Source organism: Anneissia japonica, unplaced genomic scaffold, assembly GCF_011630105.1.
Source record: "Anneissia japonica isolate Jap-2015-1 unplaced genomic scaffold, ASM1163010v1 scaffold11779_len1430905_cov172, whole genome shotgun sequence".
NCBI lineage: Eukaryota > Metazoa > Echinodermata > Crinoidea > Comatulida > Comatulidae > Anneissia > Anneissia japonica.
In genome coordinates, this window is record NW_022740041.1 from 1,140,242 (window position 1) to 1,158,062 (window position 17,821).

The 17,821-nt window shown below is 32.4% G+C and overlaps 1 protein-coding gene across 4 annotated transcripts in view; it reads right to left on the reverse strand.

Annotated features, from left to right (window-relative positions):
• The window catches only part of LOC117118127 (ankyrin repeat domain-containing protein 12-like), a 115,822-nt gene that overhangs the window by 58,718 nt on the left and 39,283 nt on the right, over positions 1–17,821 (reverse strand). For all 4 annotated transcript variants that reach the window (XM_033262632.1, XM_033262631.1, XM_033262634.1 and 1 more), the window contains 2 exons: positions 10,247–10,340; positions 1,445–1,603 (listed from right to left, as the gene is read on the reverse strand). In XM_033262632.1, coding sequence (XP_033118523.1) covers positions 1,445–1,603; positions 10,247–10,340 — 253 coding nt within the window. The remainder of the gene's footprint in view (positions 1–1,444; positions 1,604–10,246; positions 10,341–17,821) is intronic.

Sequence of the window (17,821 nt, forward strand, 5' to 3'; positions counted from 1 at the left end):
CTTTGTATGTAGTGCAGTACTTCATTTAATCAACTTTGTATTTTCAATTAATATTTTGATGTTTTTAAATTTTATGAGGTAATATGATTATCTTAACTTATAAATTTGTAAATATTCAAGCTTGTCTCTGAATGAGATATAAATATAAGAAATTAAACTTGATAGTAAAACATTCATTGCTAAAAATGTGATATGTTTAATGTTTTTCTTTTCTTACTGTTCCATAATATTTACTATCGTTTGATGTAGTACAATACACCATTTAATCAACTTTGTATCTTCAATTAATAATTTTATGTTTTTAAATGTTATGATGTGGTAATATGATTATTTTAATTTATAAGTTTGTAAATTCAGGCTTGGCTGTGAAAGAGCTACTAATTGAAGAAACTTATCTTAATACAAAACAGATATATATACAAAAGAATTCACATCTATAGAAAGTGGAATAAATAAATATTATATAACTATGCATTTAAAATCTCCCCTTTATTGTGGCTTCACTGACTACTATTTTTCATTAGGTATAATATATGTCATTCAAAAGTAGTCTTTTTTATTTATTAGATCTCATATAATCACTGAACAGTGAATAAAGAATGAATGAATGATGATTCTTTTATTAGTGCGAGTAGGTGTATAAAACATATATCCATGGTCAACCAAATAGGTACTTGAACTAATCCTAGGTGTATTCAAACATGACTTTTATACTATGGCACATAATCCCAGTTCACATGGGATCTGAACAAGATTTGCATGCAAACAGAGTGCAGAGCTGAGGGCTAGGCTGCCATCTGTCAACATCCATCCCTATAAAACGCATGCCCTCAGCCTGTGACCTTTCTCATAATTAAACCCCCAGCAATATGCCATTTAGGTGAACTACTACTATTGTGTAGCAGAACCTGCATTGGATTTTGCAACAATACATTCCTGTTATGTGCGATTTCAATGGTTTAGAGGTTCTATACAGATTCTGATAAAACACCTTGGGCACAATGGCTTAAACCTCCTTTTAAAAGCTCCAGACTTTGTAGGCCTAGCAATTGTAGTGTTAACGATTCATTAGTGTTTGATGAATAATCTAAAATCAAGCAAAATGAATGGTGTAAATTACTTAAGCTAGTGAACAAATAGTGTGTTGACCCACTAAGCTGCCAATACTTTAATATTATGGTTGGAAGGCGCAAGATACTAATTAATAAAATGCCCGATAATCCAGGTTTTTACAGTTGAATGCTAATGCTAATTAATATACGAATATGATCAGAAATCAAACTCATTCAGAAGTTTCCAAACATTTGAATATTAAACATGAGAAAAAACATGGAAACAATATGTAATGTTTTTGTATTCTGCAAAAAAATCCTACAAAATTGAAATCTTTATCCATCATATTATTGTCCTCCACATGTCAAGAGAGGGCGCTATTTTTACTTACCAACAGCATTGTCTTCCTTTGTCATTGCCAGTACAAGGGCTAACTGTTGTCTCTCCGACAGGGGCACGGGCCTACCCGGTGTACCCAAGACGGTGGGACTGCCGGGCTGAGACACAGGCCTCCTTCGTTTTTGTGGTGTTGGCTTGCTATTGTTCTTATCTGCAAGTTAAAAACAAAATATAATTGAAAATTAATATATTTTGGCAAAATAATTTTTATCACAGAATATTTAGAATATTTCATTTTCCCTATTAAATTTTGAAAAAAAAAAAATCTAGTTTGAAACATGTGACCATGAAATTTGAATCATTACATGTATGTTGAATTGCTAAATTCTTGGCATTTATTCAATTCTTCAATTGTTGTTGGTATTACTACATTGTCTATTTTAGTACCGTAATATAAGGTAGTATCTATTGTTGGGTTTCTATTAAAAACAAGTAATCTATACAGGTATAACAATCTGTTTCTGTCTGTCCATATATACAGTAAGATGATTTTTTTTATGATGGCTAACCATTGCTAGCTTGTTTGTAGGAGGAAAGCTAATTTTTTTTTTTATGATGCCACCTTGAATAAATACATTTTCGATATTTATCTCTGATTATGGAGACGGTTTGGTGCAGTGGAAATTGTCTGGTTCCCCAAACTCGAGGTCGGGGTTTCAATCCTTCGTTGTGTATTTTGCATGTTTATATGGGCAATGCACTTCATCTAAATTGCCTTGTCTACCCAACTGTATCAATGGGTACCAGTAAATTACTGGGAGTAAATCACGCTCTCATCCGTGTCACACTACTTGAAACTAGGGATGAGCTCCAGCCCATATGAGCGCCGTGGCTCGGCCAGGATGTACTTTAATTTTTAAAGTAATTTAAAAAAAATTAAATTATACTAATGATTATTGATCGGCAAATAAAGAATAAGAATAAGAACTACTGTATGTGGGAAAGAAAAGATGAAAGAGAGAGATTCTGATTTTTTTCTACTCTGCAAACAAGCAACCCTCATTTATTGCTCCTTATTTATTAGTGGATTGAAGGACAGACATTTTTTTAAAATGGAAATTGAATATTTTGTAGTAGTAAGTAACCAACATGATTTTGAGAATCTCTTAGTGGTACCCCAATTCAACATTTTCAGTCGATTGTGAGTCATACCACGGCAAGAGAGAATCTAAATTCATGAATTTCAAACTATAAAATTACACAAATATATTAGGGAGCTTTTGATTGCACGACGACGGCAGGACGTAGAACGTAATGGTGTCACTAAAAGTCACCTGCGCATGCGAGAGCGTTAATTTCACCTCGTTGAGTAGATTCTGGAACGCAATTTGGCCAAATCTACGTATGCAGAGAACGTAGGATGCCAAGTAAGACGGTCACGCACGAGTGATTCCGTTCTAGCGTAGCGTCGTCACACAAATCGAGAGCTCTTTATTTTATGGAATAAGCAAAGCTGTACAGATTAACAAATTTTCTTTGACAAAAAATGTATGTCCATATATAGTCATAATGTGCCTATACATGGTCATGATGTGATGTCATCATGACCATATTTAGGTATGTAGCATGTTTCTGTCAAGTCTGGACTTGACTTTTTTTGACTGTATTCCCTCTTCATAACCTCATTTTAAATAATCTTTCTATCAATATTTCCCATTTAACGCCAAATATACGTCATTAATTCTCATGGAGGCAATCGGTGTAATCTCACCGAAACATTGGGACGGCCTAACACATGGTGAACCAAATTATGCTATTTATTCTACATTTTATCTCGTAATACGTGTACATTATGTAACATAAAATATAATTATGATCATTTACAAGTATAATAGCAACAAACAATACTTAATGGTTATATGTAATATGTAAAATTCATTTAGCATGATGTATTAAATGTCAGATTATCTACACACCTCATTAAAATTATTTTTAACACCTAATTAAACAAAATAAGTAATACTTAATGGAAAAGAGATTCACATTGTATTCGAATTCAATAACTTTGTCTATTAAATTTACTTTGTAATAAAAATTGATCATTTAATTAATAATTCAATATGTTTTTCGGGGAGCTACTTGCCTCATCAGCAGCACTACTCACTTGTGTTTATTTCATTTTTACTTAAGATTCCCTTGTTTTGTTTCGTAATTTCTTTTTTTGTTGTTGTTTTTTTTTTGTTTTTTGTACTTGTAGCTAAGAATTTTAATTCACTTTGAACGCACCAAATGATCTTGAGTGCCACCGATCTAAAGGTGTATGTTCTAATAAATGATTGATTGATATAACAGGCATAAACTATTGAGGGCGCCATAATCTACTTCATGAAGTAATGGTAAAAGCTGATATTGTCAAATACTATGCAAATAATAATCATAAAAATTGCCACAGATACAGAGTACTTGTTCATAAATATAAAAATTCAGCATGTTTCTAATTTTACATATCATAGTCTAGATTTGGGCATAAAAATGCATTGATATTATTATGGGATATTTAAGAAATAAAAGCAAATTATGCAAAATTCAAAACAAATATTCCATATTCCCTTGGACGCATCATTAACAAGAGACAAATCCCACAATAACTTACAAAAGCCAGCCTTGAATAAAAATCCAATAATTTGTTCTCCTTGTGATGTAGCCTTAAACCTTGGGGATTGGCAACTGATGGGGAAACATGTTAATTCTAAGGCTTTAAAGGATGCAAATGGGAACAATAGCCTGTTAGGTTCAGTGTTTATAATAGTAACCAGCTAACCAATGGCTCACTACTTCTAACAAAAACCCATAAAAAAACTATTTGGAAAAATATTAAAACGGTACTATTCAACATAGAAAGTTTAATAGGTAATTTTTTTCATGTAGTTACCATGCATTACTATGTACCTAGAGGGATATTTTATTGCATTCAATAGTAGTTTTTATGCAATTGTATATCATTCAAGTTTTTGGTATTATGCATGGGTAAATGTACTGACCTGGAATAATGTAAGTGCTACATACAATATTCTGCTTTGTTTCCATCAGACAAGCCTTGTTAAACCAGTAGACTGCAACAAATTTGCAATTTGTTAAAGGTCAAACCGAACACCCATTGTTGCCCAACAGAAACCTACTTTTGGTTAAAAATGGATTTTATTTTCCTGAATTGAATAGGGAATTTAACGTAGACTCGCTGATGGTGATCAATATGATTAATCAATTTCCCCTTTTGTATTTGTTTAGATATTTAGATTTAACTATAAACAATGCCCCTTAGAGCATTAAATTTCACCAGTTTTGTGTTTTTGCTGCGTTAAGCTGGTATAATATATAAAGTTACTAGAATCACAAGACTATATATGTCACATCTGTTTCTATTGATCCTAAGACTAGGCTAAATTTACACTAGTTCATAGTTGAACACAGAAAATGTATCAGATATCCAAGACTGAACAACACAGAATAAAAGAATTATAGGTGCATCAAAAAGAGGTAATTGCCACTAATGGACATATGCCGTATAATGAGCTATTTTAGCAATACTGTAAATATACAGTAATGAGCTGATATTTATTTACGTGATTATGCTAACTATATTGTTCTAAGTAGCAAAACCATACTTTGTTGAGCTTTCCGTATGCTCTACTATACTGTATACTAAATAATGTAGCCTAAAGTATCTTCTAATGCCATATGGTCCTATACAATATTGAGAGGGGTAGATTTAGGGAGGGGTAGATTTAGGGAGGAGAACTTTTGAGAAGGGTTTTTCAAGTGTAATTTTTTAAGGTTGGTATTTATTCCAAATTAGGCTCTAAAGAGAGCGTTCATTTAAGGGGAAGTTTATGCGAATAAATAGGGGTAATACATGAATGCCATATTTGGACTAGAGATAGCTTTAAAATGTGGATATGGTAAATGGTAAGTAAGAGTATTCAATATCATTACAACAAAAATAAATAAATTAAAAAAAATTGGAGAAATAGCTCATGGTAAATCATATTCTACAAACAGTAGCAGATAGGATTAAGATAAATAAACAAAGAGTTTAATGTGGTTACTATATTGGGAGTGATAAGACCTAATGTGACTCATGTTATGATTGAATGACAGAGTGAAAGGAAGAGGCTCTGTCAATGCTTCCTGGGACTCAATTCAACGAGTCACAAGACAGGATATATCATACATAAAGACCATATCAGGAGTCTTCTAAGTTCAACTGATTCAAGCATTATAACAAAACCGATATACAATTTAATACTAAAAAAAGAATACAAATAAAAAACTAAATATTTTTATGGATGTTTTAAAATAAAATCTGAATGTTTATAGGTTGCAGCTGCGAGTTCATAAGCCCCAATAACACTAACTGCCATGCTCATTTAGAGTGTTTCAAGGAAAACATGTTAATTAAATATAATTTTAAAAAAATTAGATAGTCTCTCTTTGTAAAGGCTTCTATAAATGGATGCTTTGTTCTAGTGAAGCAAGAAATGTTTGCTAAACCCGGTAGAGTTCATTAAATAGCAATCAACAAGACATTACCAACAATTCTTGAGTTTTTCATAATAAATTATTCATTTAATTCTCCTCAAAACAGCAAGATGAACTGCAAAATTTGGCATCAAAATATGTAATACATAATCTATTCATTATGAAATCCTGAGCCAAATTTAGTCATAGGAAAATGATGACAAGCTTGCTGTCTGTCGATAAAAGATGATTTTGAAAATTGACATTATTTATACGACCCTGTGACAGCATGGGCTGGCGAGGGAAATTTTTATCGCTCTTTTTTTCTGCCAAGGGATGCTTTTAGCAGAAACATGTTGCTAAAATTTATTTTTAAAAATAATTAAAAGTATAAATTCTTGCCTAAAGCACACAAAATTGTGGGACTACAGCATTTCCTTTGCTTCTCAATTGAAAGAAAAACACAGAATGCAGTTCAGTGACGCTGGTCTACCATATCCTAATGTTGTGGCACTGTTGCATTACCATTCAGCTATCTTGTAGGCTATTGGAAATGTAATTTCTATCTTGCCTATTGTTCTTATAATCTCAAGATAAATCGGGCGTTGGACGTCAAGCATCACGCACACATTACACCGCATCACGCCACATCGCTCAATTCAATATTCTTAATGTCTGGAAAACTGTACTCCCATGATGTCTAAACCCTTCAAATGTATGTCAACTCAGTAATCCTAAAATAATGGTATCTATATTATTGATGTGTTGATGAATAACAGTATCTGAAGAGGAGAATTATCTTTTGTTGCTTGAAAAATAATAGCGTACTATAATTTTCAGTTCGATTTTAACAGGCTTTGTCTAACAGTAGGCTATTGATAATACATTATGCCCTCAAGTTCTGTCCCCAAGCATGTTATAAGCTTGGGAATTCAACTTAGGCATTGTTTTGAGCTTAACAACCTTCAAAATATCTTACAACACACAATTTTTTTTTTGTAACATGTAAACTTTTGACTCCTAATGTTTGCATAATTATTACTGGTCGAGACTATTTTGGTCTATTACATTTTGTATCTCCAGCTCTATCATAAGAGTTTTAAACCAACCCTATAATAATCCGAGCTGTATGGTTTGAAATTATATCAAATAAATTATGAATTACTGTATTAAGAATATGTAGAGTATATTTTCTAACAATTTAACTTAGGAATTAATTGATTGTTTAGTATATATGACTCTGTCTGGTCTTAGTTCAGAAAATGAAATATGTGGGCTGGGCCCCTGGGGACCTACTGCAGCTGCATTTGGGTGTTGAATTAGCGCAAGAAACTCGTAGACAATCCCGCATTCTTGTAATGCGTGCATAAATGTACGATCCATGTTGGACAATAGGACCAACAGCTTTAACGCCTTGCTTGCGAATATTTGAGACAACAGCTTGACGGAACAGTACTACCAGAGACGCACATCCCTAATTTAGGGCATGGAGTTTAAATTGATTTGAAAATGTTATTAATACTTTTCTTTCCTATGGAATTTCAAAATTATATATTTATAATCATGAATTATTATTCCCTTTGTGAAATAATATACTGTAGGTGTTTAAAATATTTCATGTTTATAAAAATGTAGGAAAATCCATAAAGACAATGGCTAGATTACAAGGATGTATTAAGGCTACAAATCCTCAACGTCCCTAAATTGAGAAAAGCTATTCTTTGATGAAAATGTGAAGATATTAAATTCTAGCATCAAAGAATGCTCCCAAATCCATGATTAATTTGCTTTGCAGGAAGCCTTTTGCAAAACCTATTGATTCCTCTCACACAACTCCCTCCTGCTTCATATCAGTACATCTGCAAATCAAGACTACAATATTAGATTTGTAATCACCAACATTCACTGCCAAATAAATTAAAACCAGGGTAGATAGATCACTGGCCATATTTCCAGTTACGAAGATCATCTTCCCAATTTATCCAGTGCCCTTCCCACTTTGTCTAGCACCTAAATGGGCTATATTTTAGTAGGGATCTATTCTAATGCAGGCAAACAGTATTGCATTACCATGTGACCTTGTAGTTTCTGTTTCAAATATCACGATTTCTTACATATCTTTATCGATTACCATCACATCTTCACTCATATTTGCTCATGTACAAATAAATTCAAAACCATGCCCTGTAATTTGAGTCTATCTTTTCATGAACCGCTCACACTTATGATGAATTTTGTTAAGCATTGTAGGGGCATCTATCCAATCTAGAAACAATTTTCTGGCAATCTCAAACTCAGTTTACTTGGCATGACTTGAGATCAAATGAATCCTTGTGGCCTATTTATTGAAAACATACATCACCAGGTCTGGACTATTTGCAAATGGATGATGTCATAAAATTGTGCATAATTCCAAATTTAGTACTAGTTAGTCACATGCTACCTGAGAAATATCTTGAATCTGACTCTAGCAACATCTATCTATTATCTAGCTGTTCAACTTTAGTGCAGATGGAAAGCCTATTCACTGAATTGCTTTTCTTCTGTACAGCTCTCTTCTAAGTACTGTCACTAATCTCCTTGATTTCATCCATCCATTTCTTGTGTCTGCCTTTCCTCCTGACTTGACCTCTTGTCACCCAACCATTTAATTTACGTACAATAATAATAATAATAATAATAATAATAATAATAATAATAATAATAATAATAATAATAACATAAAAAACATACCAAACTGATTACACATCTCTATCATCTATGTATAGTATTTTAATTTTGTTTTCATTCACATCAAAACAGCTCAGATAGTGACATTTAAAGCCAGGATTAGGAATTGTTAATCTAATTAACCGTTTCTGAGTTTTTCGTCAAACACGCTTTTATGTTTTAGAAAAATCAGTTGTATATCACATCAAGAGTCTTTTCCACCACAGCCTGGCTTTAAGTCAAGTAAATTTACTCCAGTTTCATTTATCACATTTTCACATATGTTTTTCTGCATTTTTGTTTCAATATATTTATCAAAACTGCAGCCAAATAGTGCGATGTATTAAATTTACATGTGGTTCCTCCATTCTATAATCAAGTCTTCTTAAGTTAGGTGAAATCATTTTCCCCACCTCCATTATTTTTTTGTTGATCAAGTTCAAAATGTGCTGTGTAAATGTCAACTCTTTTGAAAAGCATTAGTCAGTTGATGGCCAAATGTCTTGCATAAGGGACAAAACAAGTATCATTTTTTATACCTATGAACCATACTTATTTCAATAAACACCCAGCTTTGAATAAATGCTCCCCCCACCCCCCAAATAAAGCAACATCATTCTTAACACATTCTATTACTGCACTAGACTTCCAACCTGATTTGGAAGTCTTTATGAAGACATGCAATAACACATTTTGATGGTAATTTTGTGTTGAAGTTCCAAATCTCTTCGAATAAATACGGTATTTCATAATGTGGAAAGCAAATTTGACATGCAGTAGTCAAATATATTACATGGAATAAATTTTAGTGTTTCAAAAGTCAAATACACACCTGAATATTATCTTGATATTTACTTGTTTATTTAATATTGGAATCAATGATATCATGTGTTTTAGCATGTAGTTCAGTTTTGTTTTGATGACGTGACTTTTTTTGTCTGAATAAATAATCAAAATGAATGGATGATATAAGCACCTCTTCCTTAACCATTATCTCCACTTTTCTCCGGATCTATCCTAACTTCCAGAGACCTTGTGCCCTATGCCATATTATGCGATAGCTTCCTCTATTACTAATATTACGATCATTAGTATCGTACCTATTATGATTAATTATAATGCAATATTCTACCGCGTATATTAAACTATCTTTCATCATTACACTAATGCATTCTAAACATAGCTGATGACTTGTTTCTTTCAGGTTTCCTCAATCTCGTTAGGAAAACTCCCAGATTTTGACCTGTCGTAATAGGGTTGTAGTTAGGAACTAGGGAAGGCCATTTTCACGTATGATTCCATCAGATAAGAGGCGTAGGTTAATAAACAACTATGAATCAAATAACAGGTTTGTGTCAATAACTGTACACTTACGAAACCTTCTGGTAATATAGTACAGGGTTTGAATTTCCTCAAAATGCTCCCTCAGCAAATTGCTAATGTGGGATGGCTTTTCTACAGCAATTTATTCTACAGCAATAATCAACACTTTTTATTGCTTTTCATTATACTTTTTATGGATGCCTGTGAATTTGCAAATTCAACACTATTTATATATTCATGGATTTTCTCAAAATCAAAAATTAGATTATGATCAACAATTTATGGTGTAAATATTGATGTTTACCTTGTTCTGAATTTCCAACAGGAAACAACTTCCTCTTCAAGGCCCTGTCGTTAGCTTTGTTGGAGGGAGGCGTTTTGATAGAAGAATTTCTTTCCTGCAAATAAATCCAATTAAAATACAAAGTTACATAACATACTAAAAGTAAATTGAGGCAAAAATGTACTTATTTATGTAGCTTTTAATCAAAGTAAAAACAAACCAATTTTATGTAAATCCTGAAAGCGGTTTTATCGTATTGGTAGGTCTACTTTAATGTTTCAGTCAATAGAAGAAACGCCATTTCAATCTAAAGCTTTGTCTACATTATCAAACTTTATGTGAAAAAAAAATGTGATGTGCCCATATATGGGTACGATGAAGTCATATCACATATCATCAAACTGTATCAAAAATGTTGGACATGTACAACTCTATGTCCCATCAAATTTTATATGATGCTTTTTTTGATGATATTTGATAGTGATAGAAAGCTTAAGCTCTCTCTGTCCACACTGTCAAACTTTATCTGACAAACTTGTGTGATGTGTGCATACCTACAGTATATAGGCATGATGATGTCATACTACACCCAAAATATTGGCACTATCAGGTTTCTATTTCAATATTTCGAGCATTATCTGAAGTAATAACATTTGAATCTTAATCTCTGTCCACATTATTAAACTGCATGGGACAAACTTGTGTGATGTGCCCATATGAGTATTATGATGTCATGCTATACCCAAATATGGGCACTTAATACAATTTTTTGTCACATAAAATTTGAGTGTGGACAGATCTAAAAAAATGATGACATAGCAGCTTCACGATTATTCTCATTGTAATCCTATTAAAACTTCCAATTACTTCAACAACTACCACCATCATTAACAGTCGTTATCACTGACAACATCATTAAGAACATAGGCAAACATACTTCAGCCGCCACAAAGATGTTGATATTTCGTTTGGAGAGGCTAAAAACCTTGTCAACCAACTACTATACTTTTTTTTTTAAATACATTTTTATTACCATAATGTAAAGTTAAACATATGATCAATGATAGACAATAGATGATCCTAACAGCCCTTAAGCCAAGGACACCCTGAAAGGAATTTCCTGCAATTGACCACAATATGAGTTGAGCTGTTGCTTGGTGGTTAACCTTACTACCTCAATGTCCAGGGTTCAAAGCTTTAATATATCTTATCTTTTTATTTCACATCCTAATCACAATGGGACATATAAACACTGAGAAAATTGACAGTAAAATTTTAATGTTGTGTTTAAAGTTTAAACTAGAGGAATATGGATAACCTTTCAGTTCAAAGATTGTCATTTAGAGAACATAATGAAAAGTAATGATAACAACACTAGGCATGAATCAATCACTGATTAATGTTGCGGGCTCTTCGTCAAATACTGTGCACAGCGGGACTTGATCATTGCAAAACATATTCTTATTTAGTACCCTTTGCCACTTCATGACTTCGGACAAATTGCTTCTTTAACCCAGGCCTAGAAAGGAGATTGTTTGTAGAGGTGAAATATTCACCCACGTAGTTACTTATAACCTAATAGAATGTTCCATAAATCAATGTTATTTACTCACTAATCAAGAGATTGCCTAAGGAGGTTTTTTTTAATTAAGATTCATCCCTTTTAGAACTTTGATCATCCTGATAATTTCATTCTAAGTTTGACTATAATACAGTATATAGCTATATTTAAGGGCCTGTTTCTGCTGAGAATAGAATTCGGGTTTCAAGACCAGTATTCTCAAAGATCCGTATTTTCTTGTCAGTGGAAATGGGTCCCATAAAATAAAACCCGAATTCAAATACCGGTTTTGAAAACCCCAATTGAATCTGGTCTCGATCGCCGAATACCGTACTCAAACCCGTATTCACCAAGCAATTTTTAGCTGCAACGCAATAGCGGTCTCAGTTTGACCAGACCTAGCAAGCTGTCAAATGACTGTGGGTAAAAATGACGTCATTGCACAACAACCTCCTTAGGAGAAACCGATATCTGTTTGTGTTAAAATTAAACTACAATGCGGTCTTTGTTTATAAACAATTATGAAAACCGGTTTCACTGAATACCGTACTTTTGTATTTTGTCAGTAGAAACAGGCCCTAAGATACACGCTCACAAACCACATGTGGCGAATATTAACCTTTGAGGGATCTCCACATTAACATGTGACATCAGATTTATGCTTTGAAATATCAAAGATATACCGTATTAAGTAATTACAACCATGGTGAATATAAACATTACATTTTTATATTAAAACTCATAAATCATTAAAATTACTAATTACTTTCTGACATCTTTTGGCATCAGTAATATTATTTCTTTGATTTTGGGTAGATGATTTTAAAAAATATCTATAAATCTTAATGTAAATGAAACAAACATCAATTCATGTGGTATGGATTAAAAAACCTTAAAAATTCAATCAAAACACTAAATTTATCCTAATCAAAATTTACCTTTTAAATCAAGGTCTGAACATTGAATTTATCCTGATCAAAATTTATCTACTTTTAAATCAAGGTCTGAACACTGAATTTATCCTGATCAAAATTTATCTACTTTTAAATCAAGGTCTGAACACTGAATTTATCCTGATCAAAATTTATCTACTTTTAAATCAAGGTCTGAACACTGAATTTATCCTGATCAAAAATTTATCTTTTAAACTTCAGATTGATTAAAAATAAGATTTTGCCGAATTTTAACTAAGAAAATTCTTGAAAGACCTGCAAGCAAATTTAAACATAAATTCAAATAATGTAGTAATGATAGTAATTAAAACCTCAAATACAAGCCCAAAGGGCTTAATCTCTGGAGAGGAAGCCCATCTCGAAAAGGAGCCCTTCCCCTCTTCAGTTTGCAAAGTAGTCTTGAAAATAAGCCCATGGCCTTCTGATCAAAATAACATGGGATTCTTTCGAGATAGTACAACATTCAGACTGACATTATCTTATAATTAAATGATATTGTGTCAGTATCAATAGTATTTTATTGTACTAGAGACTAGCATGGTTAAAATTTTAAAAAGAATTTCGAATTCCATAGTTGAAAAATGTTGTAATGTAGCAATTCCAAATATACAGCATTCTTTGGGGAAAAAGAAGCTCCCTTTTTAGTTTGCAAAAGTAATCTTGAAAAGAAGGCGATCACGAAAAGAGGCCCATCTCGAAAAAAAAAAAACCACCCAGGGCTTCTATTCAAGGTTTTAAGGTATTTATACTGTTCATTGACAGTCTAAAATGAAAGCATTGAAATTATATTATTTTTCAGTACCATCATTGATATTGAGGCTAAATTGTCAAATTCAATCTTGATTTTTTTAAATTTTTTTTCTAATAAGAGCTAATGATAACCACAAAAAACATGTCATTTTTTTTGTGCAATTGCTACAACTAACAGAAAGTAATATATATTTTTAATCATAGGATCATGTGAAATCCTCAATGAATTAAGGATTTTTCTAGGAAAAATCTACTTTCTAATGTTTCACAATTAATGCTAAAACATTACCTAAATACCTAAACAAAATACAAAGCATCTCGTTATGTAAATGATCAGTTTGGAAGGCAAAATGTGTTACAAGGTTGGCAAAATATATACAAAAAATATCTTAAGTGCTTTGAGCTATTTATAAATAAGTTTATGTTACGACATAATTTGCATAAAATATCAGAAAGAATGTTAAAGCAAGCAAGGTTGTCACTGCTGGTCTATCATGATAATGTTATGACCACGATGATGATGTTATAATGTTACTCATAATTACACACAGATGTGAAGCAGTAAGGTAAATATTGGAAAGCTAGAGGCAAGTGTACAGTGCAATCAGTAGTATGGCTTAGGTTTCAGGCCATCCCTTATGAAACAGCAATGCATAATTTGAGCTGGTAGGCAATTTAATTATAACACAAGTGTTGTAAACAATGAAAATGAGAAAGCAGGAAAGAGCACATTGAACCTGTCCTCTGATCCAAGGTCGACCGTATGGTGTGATGAATTATGTAGGAAGGCAGTATTAAAATATGAATGGGGAGAGTAATCTCCTTAAAATCAAATACCATCATTTCTTCACTATTCCATAATGAGTAAGGGGTCATTTCTTCACTATTCCATAATTAGTAAGGAGCTCAGTCACTAATTAGCATTTAACAAGTTTACTACAGTTGCTTGAGGAAAAAAAAAGGGGGGGGGGTCAGAAAAATTTGTATATCTTTACAAATATATATGAAAATGTTGATTCAAATCATCATTTTTTCAACATTCCATAATGAGTAAGGAGCCCATCCACCAATAGCATTTTAATAAATGTAGAAACAGTACGCTTGGGAGAAGGGGGTCAGACACATTTTTACAAATATTTGAAATGTTGATTCAAATTCCTTTGGACAGCACATTAAAAAAGCTATTTTATGTATGACAGAAAGAATGTAGGCCTATAATGTTGTAAAAGCAATATTGTAGAAATAGAGGAAGTTGTAATATAGTTCTCTTTTACAGTTGTGAAAATGTTGATACGTGAACAGCACTTTAAAGTAGTTTTTTTATATAAAATCTAATATTCACAAAAAAAAAACAACAAAAAACACTAAATTAACATTTAACAATGATATTAACAACACGCTTCCTCTCCTTTTACATTCTTTCTTTGGGCATTCTCCATTATAATTTCATTTGTTAAAAAATTTATGAACCATACAATCCAGCGGAAATCCTAATGTCCTGATAGGCCTGGCCTAGATATGGTGGTGCAGTATTATGTGCTTTGTGCTAACGGTAACGGTAGCTATCTTAAGAACAAAAGGGAACTCATCGTGTATTTTTCAGTTTGGTGCTAACAAGCTAAGCCTCTTAAAGCCTGTCGTAAAAAAAAATTAAAAAAAAAAGAAAATGTTGGATTGAAAAGTTGTGTGTTTAAATGAATAGTTCTTATAAAAAAGTTAATATTTCTCAACAAAATAACAAAGACCATAACAAATGTCAATCTCAAAAAATGTCATTGTCATTTTTTGTATTCTTTCACCAGCACTTCTTACCATTTGCCAGCCTTCGCAATACCACATGATATAATTGGTGTTTTAAATTGAATTCTAAAACTTTACTATGTAAATCTATTTAAATGTATATTATTCTTTACAGTATACAATGGCAGCACATGAAATTGTGAAAAAAAAAAAGGTGTAAATTCTCCAAGGTTGGCAGTCTCGACAACTTTTTACTACCTAGGCCTGTAGTATAAACTACGATTTTTTTGAACACTCGACTTTACATCGTCATCTACAGATTGTAATTTTGTTAATTATCTCTATTATACCAATATATTGTTGGTGAAAGAATGGTAGGCTAGTATTATTTTAATAGAGTAGTAAAATGCATGTTTTACATAACAAAATTGCCGAAGAAATGTCGTTTCAGCATTCATTTAGTGTTTTCTTTAGTGTGGGAAATATAACTTTCATTAAAAATGCAGGCACTGATCACAGACTGCTTCAAAACTGTACATGCCTAGAACAATCTGGGATTTTCCACATGCAATGTAATTGACAGTGAAGTCATGATGCAATCGTGTCTGTTTTCAAAAGGACGGTAGGATTACTGTAGGCCTACAAAATGTTCAATTTGGTTGTTTTTAGATAATAAACAATATTTTAAATGTGATAATACTGTACAATGACGAAAAATAATAGATTCAGATATGCATTACGATCTACACTGTGGCTTCAACTGGGTGAGGCTGGTAGTCGTCGAAACGACTAGGCGAAAAAAGACGATTCACACACATCGTAGGCCTACGCATGCCTATTAAAAATAAATATTGTACAAAATCTGTTTAAAATTTTATGGACGACCAATTTCAATAGTTTGACGACCTACGTAAAATCTAGTTTCTGCTACAGTATGGCCTGTTTCCGTCAAAATTTTTACTTGCCAAGCAGTTTTTAAAGCAAAGAAATCTATGCCTAGTGTAGGTTGGCAAGAAATTGCCGTCAGGTGTGGCAATTCTGGCTTGACAATATGGTCGGCATGAAATTCATGGGCTGTAATGGCCAATATTTAGTCTCCTATTTTGACTTTTAAAGTAGTACAGATAATTTGTGATGACAAGCAGTGCCTTACAATATGACACAATATGACATGAAGGGAATCACTAACAATGGAAATCATTATTGCAAATATGGTTCTTTCAAACAGACACTTTAATTAACAATTTTTTTTCTGTATTACAGATTTCATTCAAAATATTATTTGCTCATATAATATGGGTTGAGTTCATTTGTAAAATTAAAAATCAATGAAAATCAATAATCATCTTCACAACAGATATATTTGAAACAACAAACCGCTATGTCGCTATTTTTAATATTCAATTATATCGAAAGACTTTCTTAGAACTCTATTTTTTCATTTCTACTAATAGATCATGAGTGGGTATTGGGTGAATGGTGTGACAAGCAAACCAAATTGGACAGTCTTGCAATGTAGACTGTATTCATAATTACTGTATTATATACAGCCAAAACTTAAGTCTATTGTGTTTCCACGAGAATATTAACTTTGCGATGACTGTCCACTATTTCAGAGATTGCATTAAGCACGCAACGAATCTAGATTAAACCTTGCTTTTAATGGACTGGCTTTTATGCTAAACAATAGTGCTGCCATCTGCTGAGAGGACAGGCCAACCGAGTTATTAAGCTCTGTCAAAATATGAGCACTACAATAAATGTTATGCAATAAGCCCAAGGCTAGCAAATTACGTCATTACATTATGAGTTATGAAACATTAAACCAGTCAGACTGATTTTACACCTAAAAAGTAAACGCAAGTAAACAGCCAGAAATAGAACAACAGCTTTTGGATAACACTAGTCCTTTCTTCCTTATAAGCACCAAAGATTTTAAATAACAAGATAGCATTCTCCGCGATTTATGCGTGCAACTTCTGTAATAACGCAGTGTAGGGCACCCTCGCGCAAAAAGTGATTACTTTTCAACTTTGACATCAGAGATCGTTAACTAAAGATAGCGCATCTGCTACCAAAGTAACAACTAGGGTGCCCTCTCTCAAAAGGGATTACTTTTTGTTTCTTTAGACTAAACATCAACGCTTCTATTTGTTACGTGTAAAATCGCAGAGAGCTGTTGCAATTGTAAGATCTTTGCTATATAACTGTTCATAAGTCTTTTTTCCATAGTGAGACTCAGGGTTGAACTACAGTATGTACAGCAAGACATGAAAACTTCAAACTTGGCAGATTAATTTAACAACATTTAACACAAGGTTAAAGGTTAAGTATGAAATTATCTGATCACTTTCTACAACAGGCACCGTTTGCTACACTTGAGAAACTGTAAATGTTCGCGTATTGTGCATGACCCTTAAATGAGATTAGTCATTTGTTAACATATTCATTAATTCATTATTTATTCATTCATTCAATCTCATTTGGATTTAATACCAATACCTTAACCTTAGAAATAAAAATATTATGAGGAAAATGACAATTATAAATTTATAACCAAATTCATACACTAACGTTATTATTCCCTAAACA